Source organism: Pteronotus mesoamericanus, unplaced genomic scaffold, assembly GCF_021234165.1.
Source record: "Pteronotus mesoamericanus isolate MK-2021 breed Mesoamerican mustached bat unplaced genomic scaffold, CSHL_Meso_final scaffold_165, whole genome shotgun sequence".
Classification (NCBI taxonomy): Eukaryota; Metazoa; Chordata; class Mammalia; order Chiroptera; family Mormoopidae; genus Pteronotus; species Pteronotus mesoamericanus.
Window position 1 is genome coordinate 2,226,199 of NW_026555307.1, and position 11,368 is coordinate 2,237,566.

The 11,368-nt window shown below is 49.0% G+C and overlaps 1 protein-coding gene across 1 annotated transcript in view; it reads right to left on the reverse strand.

Annotated features, from left to right (window-relative positions):
• Window positions 1-6,524, reverse strand: part of ZCCHC14 (zinc finger CCHC-type containing 14) — a 57,003-nt gene extending 50,479 nt beyond the window's left edge. The window contains exon 1 of the mRNA XM_054588936.1: window positions 5,837-6,524. Within this exon, the coding sequence (XP_054444911.1) occupies window positions 5,837-6,391 (555 nt within the window). The 5' untranslated portion in view covers window positions 6,392-6,524. The remainder of the gene's footprint in view (window positions 1-5,836) is intronic.
• Between the last annotated feature and the right edge of the window lie 4,844 nt (window positions 6,525-11,368).

Below are 11,368 nucleotides of genomic sequence, written 5' to 3' on the forward strand. Positions count from 1 at the left end.
ACATCAGCTGAATTCTAAAAGGAGATCATCACTCACTCACATTCCAGCATGCGTTCTTGACTCAGGGGAGAGTGGAGTTACATGAGGCTAGGGTTGTGCTTGTTCCCTGAAGACTAATTTTATCCATTCCCTGGCTCCCTGGCAAATTGCCCAAAATCTAAGTCTGCCTACACAGAAGTGTGCCATATGTGTGACCATCATGCCAAGTGTGGTGGGACAGGTTGAGGGAGAGGGAGAGCGAGGGACAGACAGACAGCGACAGAGAGAACCTGGGTTGTGGCCGTGTTGATGGAAAACAAATCTACAGAATGCTTAGGACTTGGAAACAAGCTGGTTGGAGGGATAAGGAGGCAGGCAAACCATCTATGAAAAGTGTGGGCTTCTCACTGGGGATATTGGGGACAAGGGCAGAGTGGTCCAGGGTGGGAATAGAGAAACTTACCTTTGGAGAGACTGAGCTACCTGGAACCTCCAAGCTGGAGCTCAGGTCTAATTGGGCAAACAGGTTTTGAATTCATCAGTGTAAGTGGCAAAATCACAGTTGAAAATGTCATGAATTATAAGGTAAAAAGAGAAGGGAAAGGAGGAGAGGAACACTATCATCAAAAGGATAGGAAAGCAGCTGCAAAAACTCCAAGAAGCAGGAGGAAAATCAGTGGTGCCTAATCAGAAGCCTAAGAAAGGCTCTCAGTGGGCTGCCCAGGCCACACCCAGACTCCTTTAAACCATAATCTGGGGGAGGCACCTCAGGAGCCATGTATATTTAAAAAAACAAAACAAAACAAAACAAAAAAAAACCACAGTCTCTCCTAGGAATTCCACTGTGTGGGGGAACCCAGAGAACAAATGAGACACAAAAACACATAAGGATTGAAAAGTATCCAATGAAACTGACAAGTCATCAAATAAAAACATCAATGAAACCAAATATAGTCTAGAAGTAAACCTAATTATATATAATGGAAAAAGCACAAAATGATAAAAGATATTTCAAATCTTGGAGGGAAAAGATGGATTATTCAACAAATGGCACTGGGGCAACTGGGCTATCATCTGGAAAACATAAAACTAGCTCTCTACCTTACACCATAATAAATTCCAGATGAATCTGTTAAATGTAAAATGAGAAACCACACAAGTTCTGAACCAGAAGAAACCATGGGGAATGTCTGTATAATGTATAATGCATATGTATAATGTATGAACAGTGCATAATGTATAATGCATTTCTGATTATGACACAAAACCCAGAAGCCACACAAGACTGATAAATTAACAAAACAAAACAAAAAAATGCTGCATGGCAAAAGTCCAAAGGCAAAGGAAAAAAAAACCCCTGGAAAATAAATATTTGCAACTTCTAAAGACAAAAGGACAATTTCCTTGAAACTTAAAAGAGCGCCTAAAAAAACAATAAAGATCAACAACCCAACAGATATGGGCAAAGGATATGGACAGCTTGCCAAAAATAAAGGTTCACTTTAAAAAATATTCAACCTCACTCAGAAAAGAACTATAAAATAAAACTATACTACACAGAGATGTGTTTCTCACCTAACCAAACAGCACAGATCTGGGGAAGGGGACAAGGGGTGCTAACCTTTCATACTAGCTGAAGGTACATGAACAGGTACTCACACACTGCTGTGGGAATTCCAAAAGGTGGATCTCGGCAGTACCTAAAGTAATTACAGAAGTGCAGAACCACCAATCCCACTTCCAGGTTTCTATTCTGTAGATACACTTATGGAAATGAGAAAGGTCATACATACTGCTTGTCATATACATTGGGTTCGTCAAAAAGCCTGTTATGTTTTTTTCTAGAAGACGTTTTTCATTTTCACCAATAACTTCATTGATTTGGACATTTTGAATATGTCAGCTATGTTCCACTCTTGCCTTCTAGTGGGTAGAGGCCAGGGGTGCTGCTCAACATCTTTCAATGCATAAGACATCCCCACAGCAAAGAATTATTTGGCCAAAAAGTCAACGGTACCCAGAAACTTCACAAATCTCACTTTTGACACGTTTGATCAGTCAGAGCACCTTCTCTATACACTGCACAAATCTTTTCTTGCATTTCAGTTGCATTTTTACCTTTTTTGAAATTATAAAGCGTAATACGCTAACAATGTTGTATATTTTCTTCCATCTTCAATATTAAAATGGCTGCACAAAAATTCACCAATTCTGGTAAGTTTTTTTAAAACGCACGCTGATATGACAGCTGTCACAATACAATCTAACATTATTGTTTCAAATGAAGTTAAAGACAACTAAGCACTAGTAGAACCATCGTATGGAAAAAACGTAACAGACTTTTTGGCCAACCCAATAGATGACACATACGTAATATGTCGAAGACACTGAGTTGTCTGTAATGGTAAGGTGGGAACAAAATGTCCACAGATAGGGACTAATTAAATAACACATAAGCTAGAATGAAAAAGCTGTATGAACTGATTGATACGGAATGCTCATCAGGAAAGACTGCCAAGAGAAGGGGACAGACCATGTGGGTAGTAAGATACCAGTTACCGATTTGTTAATACAGAGTCTCTCTGGAAGACTGCACAAGCAGCAAAGAGGGGGATGGCTGGACAAAGGGTAAGAAACCCAAAGGAAGACCACTACCCACAACGTTCCTGCACTGAACACTCTAAAATCATTGTTTCAACAGCCCCTTTAAAAAAAATCAAGTTCCAGCATCATGATCCCTACCGTGAGGATTCTGAAACACAAAGGTGAGAGGATACCATTCTCTAAATGTACTGAAAACCAATGAATTGCATTCTTTAAAGGGGGTAAATTTTATGGTATATGGGCTAAGTCTCAATAAAGATGTTATTTTAAAAACTAAGCATATATGGCCACAGCACAGTATCACTTAGGCAGAGAAAAGACTATAAAGGATAAACTTAAATTTCCCCCCAAACTATGGCTGTATATTTAAATAAAAAGGAAGCACAGAGGCAATGTGAGTCTAAACCAACCATTATCACTGTTTCCCATTGTGCCTTGAGAGAGAGCACACCTGCAGTACCTGTCAGCTTCAGAGTACAGTAAAGCTACTGCAATCTACTACCAGCTCTACTGCTATGAATACCTTTCTTTCTGAAAATAAAAATGTCTGTTTTACATTCCTCACACTTCTAAACTTCACCTGCAAGTTCTCAACAGCAGTAAGAACTTTAAAATAAGATGGTAAGGGTTTGGAAGAGCAACTATGTAAAAGAAGTGTCACTTTAAATAGGATTAAAGGATGGAGGAGTCAACATCTTTATCTCTAAAAGATAAACACAAAATCTCTAGGACCAGAGTTTAAAACAAAATACAATAGTTTACAAAAGAAATATAAATAGAGCTTTAATGGAGTTGCTTTCTCAGGATTACACTAAATATTAGATTAAGAGAAACTAAGGCAGCAAAATACTTAAACACTAGGTTTCATCCAAGTTGCTTACTCCGAGCAACTCAAAAGAGTTTCTCAATGTCCAGGCTTAACTTTAAAGCAGCACAGGAACAGAAAGTTAAATGAACATTACTGAAATGAGTTTAGCAGTGATACAGGGGATGTAGGGAAAACTAGTTACCACGGTTGTTTAGAAATAAGGAAGCAATAGCCCTAAGGTTACTCATTACAACCTCGTTGTTAAAGGTCAGGCAGAATTCTCCAACTTCCCAAGGATGAGCAAAAAAACTGTTAATTCTAAGTTAAGTATCCAACAATCAATTTAGAAAAAAATGAACACTCAAAGAGACATAAACATTTCACTCTATAACACTGTGTCTTGCTCAAATTAGCTTTCCTCTGTAAAAAGCCAAAGAGGACAGAAGGAAGTCCTCACTGCACATCTGCTGGGCAGTTCACATGTGACCTCATGTGACCCTCCAAACAAGTCCATGAGGCAGGTAATTTGCCTTCCAATAGGGAAACACGGGAGGACGGAGGACTCTGGCCAAGGTCACTCAGTTGGTCAATTCAGTGCCCATTTGGATAGGGAGTGGGAGAATAGATAGATCAGCCCCTTCATCACATCGAAGGGATTTCTGACTTGACAGAAAGTCTCTCTCATGATATTTTCTCCCTAGCTTTTAGCTGATTGCCCCACCAAAATAATGACCACCATCTTCTGCTTTTAATAAAGTGATGCATCTGCACGCAAAAGACCCTCCCTCGAGAGCCGAATACAACTGGAATCACAGCCATGGATATTATCCATGTCTGGCATTTAACCTGAAGACTAAAGTGACCTTAGGGGACTGAAATCCCATGAACAGGTGACAGTCCACTGGCACCCCAATGCTTACTGAGCTCCCTACAGATCACCACACTGCCTGGGACCCAGCTTTCCTTTGCTGTAGCTGGGGTAACATTTTTCTCCATAGTGCACTACATGGGTGGGATTTGCACACACACTTAAAAAGAAAACCAGCCTCAGAGGTCAATGTCACCAAGAAAGGTAGGACACAGATTAAAACCAGCGCAGGGACCACAACCACTTCTTAGAGGAAGACATTAAAAGAAAAGCCACAATCCAAGGCTGAAAGATAGCTTAAAACCACCAACAACAATCAGAGAGTATCAATCATTTAACTTAAAAGAGCTTAAGCACCGTCAGAGAAAGACGCTCAGCACTACTGGTCCTGACTGTAACCTCTTGTTTCCCAATGTCAGTGTGTAATCGTAAATATGACACACTTGGTAAAGAAAAATCTTTCTCGGAGCAGTTTTGGCACTGGGTCCCAAAGGTCCGTTAAAAGTAAGTTTGAGCCCCACTTTGTTTACTCAGTTTTGAAACATTTAGACAAAAGTTCACATTTCTAAGTGTATCACCACGATGCCCTTCCTGTTTAATTTGGAGACTGGAGATCTCTAACTTAACCTAGCATTCCTTAGGAGACTCAACACCCACAACACCGTCAACACCCACAAAGGAAGGCCTTGAGAAATAACTGTTTCACATGCCACTGTCTGTTAAACAGAAACAGAAACATAGGTACGCATGTGCATTCATAAATACACATACACACGTATGAACACACTCATAACACATCCATCAATATGCATACACACGCATGCATGCACTCACGAACACATGTGTACATGTACTCACACACCCGTGCCCCCGCCGCGCTACCCCCCCCTACCTCTCCAGCCGCGACACCCGCCCACTTAAGGGAAATAGACACGCAGGTTTGGGGTGCCGCACGACACCCGCGAATGTCTGCGAACGTTCTAGTGCCTTCTCATCTCCATCTCATAATGGCTTCCTTTTCTAGTAATAAACAACAGATTTGGAGAAACCAATACGACACAATGTGTAAATATTATCTCTCGCTCAAGAGCCCGATTAAGAGGACAAAGAGCTGAAAGAACCGCACAGGAGCCACGACCTCTGACTGGGTCTATCTGTTCGTCTAGGGGAGCCACGAGCGTGGCCTGCCTTCCCGCGACTGACCCCGGGGAGACGGATGCCACAGCTCCAGGGCGTGAAGTGCCAGACAGGTCTTGGGGTGCAGACTTTGCGGGTCAAGAGGCGGGACGGGCACAGGGGGAGGGTGGGGGCTTGGGGTACAGGGTGGAAACTTGGGTTACAAACGTGGAGGGGGAAATTGGGAGGTGGCGACTCCGGGCACAGGATAGAGGCTTGGGGTTTGGAGTAGAGGCTTGATGGGCAGGTAGGCGTTTGGGATCCCTAGAGAAAGCTTGGGGACCGAGTGCAATTTTGAGGTCCGGGGTGGAGACTAGGTTGTGGGTGGGGTTTGGGGGAGCGGGTTGGAGACTTGGGGTACGGGTGGGGGCGCCGGACCCGCCTCCCGCGTAGGCACTCACCTTGTGGCAAGACGGGCAGGTGGGCAGCGCGCTCTTGCCCCCGTGGCCTCCGCCGCCGCCGCTCAGGCTGCTCTGAATCTGCGTGAGCTCCTGGCGCAGCACCTGCTTCTGGTGGAAGCTGAAGGCCGGGTGGTTGGAGGCCATGGTGAAGAGCAGCAAGAACTCATCGCCCGTGCGGCCCTCGTTGAGCTGCAGCCCGTAGTTGTGGATGATGGAGTCGATGTGCGTGAGCGTGCGGTAGAGCACGCCAGCCGCCTCGCGCTGCTCCGAGCCCAGCAGCGCCAGCGACACCAGCAGCTTGCTGCGCACCACCTCGTCTGTCAGGTTGGTGAGGCTGCCCAGGTCGGCAGGGTTGTTGGCCTTGATCTCTGAGTCGCGCAGCGAGTGGTAGTCCTTGCGCGCCAGGTCCTCGAGGCAAGAGCCGAGGAAGCGCAACTCGAGAGGGATGCACAGGTCCAGCAGGCCGCACAAGAACTCCACGCGCTGTGGCGACGGCAGCTCCGAGAACCAACGGTACACACCGTCCCTCTGCAGCGGGCAGCGCTTCTCCACCATGCTGCCGCCCGTGCCGCGCCGCCGCCCGGGGCCGGAGGCCGCCGCCCGGGGCCGGGGGCGCGGGGCACGGCGGGTGCGGGCGGGGGGCGCGGCGGGCCGGGGCGCAGCGGGGCCGGGCGACGGAGGGCGGGCGCCGCGGGCTGGGCCGGGGGCGCGCGGCGCGGGTGAGACCCCCGCCAGGGGCGGGCGAGTGGGCGCGCGCGGAGCGCTTGGGGGGCCCGGGGCGGCCGGGGGCGGCGAGCGACCTCGGGCCCCCCGCTCACGGGCGGGCTCTTGGCCCGCGCCCGTCCCCAGCGGTGGCCGGTGCGCGGCGGCGGCGGCGGCAGCTCCTCGTCGTCGTCGTCGTCGTCGCCCGGGAGGCGGCCGCCCCCATCTCCCCCCGCGCCGCAGGGTCTGTCACTGCGGGCCGCCCCCCGACGGAGCCGCCCAGGCCATGCCACCGCCGCCGCCGCGCTTGTGCTGGCCGGCCGTTACTAGCACGGAGGCCGCGGGCGGATGGACAGGCGCCTTAGGAGCTGCGATGGAGGGACACGCGGGGCGCGGCGCGCGGGCGGACGGCGGAAGGATCTGCGCCGGCACTCGCGCGGCCTCGCGCCCAGGCTTCTCGCGCACAGGCTTCTCGCGCACAGGCTCCCCGCGCCGCGGACGGATCCAGGCGAGCGCAGCCGTGCTCACTGCTGACGGATACCGGGATGAGGCTCAAGTGGGCGGGGTGGCTGCCTCTCGCGACAGCGGGGCCGGCAGGGCCCGCCCCCCCCGCTGATTGGCTCGAACTGCTGCTTCTAGGTCCGTGATTGTTTCGGGTCCCCAATCTCGATTCACCCCCGGCGCGGCCACGCCTCTCTGAGGATGTCGATCAAGTTGGAACTCCCTTGTCCTTCCCCTCCGCGGCGAGCGGAGTCGATTGGTCAGTGGAGCCGGAGGGGCGGAAAACGCGGGGCGGATTTCTGGTTGCTTTTGTTCCGATAGATTTGCGTGGAGCATTGTTTTAGGTAAAAGCCTGGCGTCCGACCTGTTTTATTCCTGAGCGGCACAGTAGGAAGATAGCTGGTGTCTTCGAAAAGACACTGGAGCTGGGCTTCGAGGACCCGAGTCCCCATCCCTGCTCTGTCTGCTAAGCTGTGTGACCTTGGGCAAGTGGCTTGGCCTCTCTGAGCCTGGCCACCTTCTAAGAAAGTGAGAGTGAGGGTAATAATAACCGCCCTGGAGGCTTGTGAGCTCACAGAGGGCGGGCGCCCTCATTTCTGAGGCTATTGGCCTGCCTTGGGCATGTGATGGGAACAAGTTTTCTCCGTTAAGTAAGCTTCCTTTCAGTGGGTTACTACCTTAGTTTAGGAACCAGAGGATGCAAATAGGCCACAGGTCAAAGACCAGGTGAGCCATACCCTCCCCTGGCATTTGAATAGGCACCAGATTACGGATTGGGGAAAGGTGGGGCATCCAACCACCTTTAAATTCTGCCACTGCAGCAGCGGTCCTACCATCTACAAATAAGGAAGCTGAAATCCAGGAACAAGAAATTCTTTCCGCCCTTGCCCTACATCTAGAACCCTTCTTCTGATGTCTTGTGATCAAGGGTGAGTCTTTTCCCTCAGCAACGCAATGGAGGCCTGGCATGTACCAGATTCTAAGCCCTGCTGGGCAGGCATAAACAAAGTCGTGCCCTCACTGCCCTAGGGAGCTTACAACTTGGTTCTGGGCAATACACAATAGAGAATCATTTAATAAATGAATTTTTTCAGGCATGATCCCAGGTACTAGAAACTCCCTAACAAGACATTCTCCATCCACCCTTCGGACTTCATAGTTGGCGGAAAAAGAAAATTTGCTTTCCACCTCTCTCTACACCTTGGACAAATTCTCCCAGAGCCACCCTGGTGTTTGGCAAGTGTGTGAAGGAGCAGGAATCCAGGACAGCTTCCCCAGGGCATAAAATTCACATAGGTAGCAGGGGAGAGGCTGGGTCCAGCTGGGTCTCTCTACCTTATTTTCCCAGTCCAGACAATTTCTACAAATAATTGAATCAACCTTTGTTTTCTTTGTCCTCGCTTTTTCAAGTGACTAAGGAAGCAGTCACATTCCAAAATCTATTATGCGAGGGAGTGAAGGAATATGAAAATTAAGACAGTTAACACCTTTACCTTCTATTGATGAATTAGTGCCTCAGGATGGAAAGATCTTGAGATCTTACCAGCATTGGGGCTCCTCAAATCCAGCCCAGCCTGGCTGTGAAAAACCCTCAAGCTCTGGTGCCAAATCAAACTGGATTTCAGTCCCAGCTCTAGCCCACTGGGGCACCTTGGCTGTTCACTCAACACCTCTTAGCCTCAATTTCCTCATATGTAAAAGAGGAACCACGCCCCACCTCCAGCTGACAGTGGAGCTCCAGATGTTCAGGAGCCCCCACTAACTAGGACAACTGAAGCACAGAAGTCACTAGATCAAGATTCCCCCGCTCCCTACAGCCTTTTTTTTTTTTTTTTTTTTTTTTTTTTTACCACTTCTTGCTGTGCTATTTGCTACCTAATGTTTGCACTGGGTTGAATAGTGCCCTCCAAACGATCATGCCCGCCCATAACCTCAGAATGTGACCTTATTTGGAAGTAAGATCTTTGTAGTTATAATTCAGGTAAGAATCAAGATGAGATCATGGATTAGAGTAGGCCCTAAACCCAATGAGAGTGTCCTTCTAAGAGACAGGAAAGAACAAGCAGAGACTCAGAGAAAAAGGCCATGCAGAGATGGAGGCAGAGATTGGAGCCAGGAATGCCTGGAGCCACCAGAAACTGGAAGAGGCAGGAAGGATCCTTCCACAGAGCTTTCAGAGGGAGGATGGCTCTGCCCACACCTTGACTTTGGACTTCTGGCCTCCAGAGTTGTGAGAGGATACATTTTTGTCGTGTTAGGCCCCCAAGTTTGTGCTTATTTGTAATGGCAGTTTCAGGACACATAACTGTGTCATGTCTCCCTCAACTTCAGTCCAGCTCAATTTAATGCAACTAAATGGATAATAAAATGTTACCCTATAGGATCAGACTCCAGTAAGGGTTTGGGGGCCTCTAAGGAGAATGCGATCCAGCCCCTGCAGTGAAGGAACTGGCGGCCTGAACTACCCCAAAGTAGACAGGCCCCCCCATGTGTAGGAGCTGTCCCTTCTGCACTCTGTTCCCTTCCCTGGGAAGCAGCCAAGGGTCTCCCAGGGCAGAGGGGTGGACACCCACCTGGCAGTCCTTCTGAACATCCCTTCTCAGGCCTGGCCCTGAGGCTGTACCTGCTCTCCCTCCCAGCCAGGGCTCCTAAGACTCCATCTCTGGGCTATTTGGAGGTTCTTGCTTTCCTGTTCTCTGCAAAATGTGACCCCTGGTTTCAACGTTTATTCACCTCTGTATTGACATAGTGGAGGGTCTGGGGGTCTGTGGGAGGAGGTTGGGGAGGGGGGTGCAGGGTAGGTCAGAGGGTAGCCATTCCTCCTCATGATCAACACTGAAGCTACAGGTATAAGGCAGGGCTGTGTGTTGAGATAGGGAGAGGAGTCCACACACAACACTGAGCGGGACAGCAGATTCACTTATTCCTTCAGGCCATACTTGCCTTGTGTTTAACTTGGGCCAGGGGCTGACAGAGCAGTGGGCCCTGCCATTGGAGAGCTCACAGTCTAGGACAGGATAGGACAATATGTCTGTCTGGATTTTCCATAGGCTGGAATCGAGCATAAATTAATACTATTTTGAAAGAGAGAGACTTGGAGTTCACAAATTCCCCAAACAAATGACTATGCAGCAGAGATACCATGTGCCTGGGATTATTTCATGTGTCTGAATCAGTGATACTAAATTACCAAAGTAGACGGTGACCATGCTGAGACCAGGTTGGCCATCTGAATGCCATGTGCAGCCCCTTCCCTCCACCCCCACCCTGATCTCCCCCCTACACACACACACACACACACACACACACACACTCACCGCCCCCCCCCCCCCCGCCACATAGCCTTCCTTTTCCTTTCTCATTTAGAATCGGGCAGAGAGGAGGAGCCTCGAGGCCAGGCTGGGATTAGGAAAATGAGAACAGAATTACTGAGACACAGATTAAGACAAAGATTTCTTTAACAGTTGGGGCTGGAGGTGCTCTCACAGGTTCGCTGCCTGGATCTGCTGCTTATTTTACCCCGGGAGTATGTCATCAGGATGCGTGGTCGCAAGTGGGATGGGTTTACTGAGTTTCATTTTTCCTTTGTTCTAGACCCTGCTTTCCTCAGCCTCTAATGTGGAAGCCTTAAGAAGTGGGTCCCTAAGCTTACTGATGGGGATCGCTGTCCAATGCCTCAACTCCTGATAGCCTCTTGTGACTGCCATTATCCCATGTGACTGGTTCTGGCACTGCTGTCATTGTTCCCATTTCACAGATGCTCAGTGGTCAGCCATGGGCTAGGGCCGTGCAGTTAATATGTTTTGGGACCAAATTCTGACCTAAGTCAATTGCCCAGACTCTGTCCCCCCAGGAGAAAAGCACAAAGGTGACGTCATTTATTCACTATTTCTGCAAAATGAAGACTCCAGAGGTGCCTGTCACATGCCAATTTTCCTAGCCGTGACTGCTGACAAAGTCCACCTGGAATCAGGAATGGGCAGTTGTCCCAAATTGCGTCCAGCCCTGTTTCTGCTTAGCCACATACCTCCCTCCACACAGACCTGCCTCCCAGGGGGTCTTTGGCCTTGGGCTAAGTGTGGTATTTCCCTGGTGGGAATTACCTAGGCTCTTATTTAAGGTGCAGATTCCTAAGCCTGACCCTAGGTACAGACTGAGTCAGACTCCTGGAGAGGGAACTTGGCCTCTGCGTTTGCCAGGTCCTGGCTGATCCCCATACTCTGGTTCAAAAACTGCTGTGGGGGTGAGGCCATGCTTTCAGGCTTCTAGGGTGCTTCTCTGGATCAGCCAACAGCAACCACATGATAACCAGAGTCTGTATTACACGCC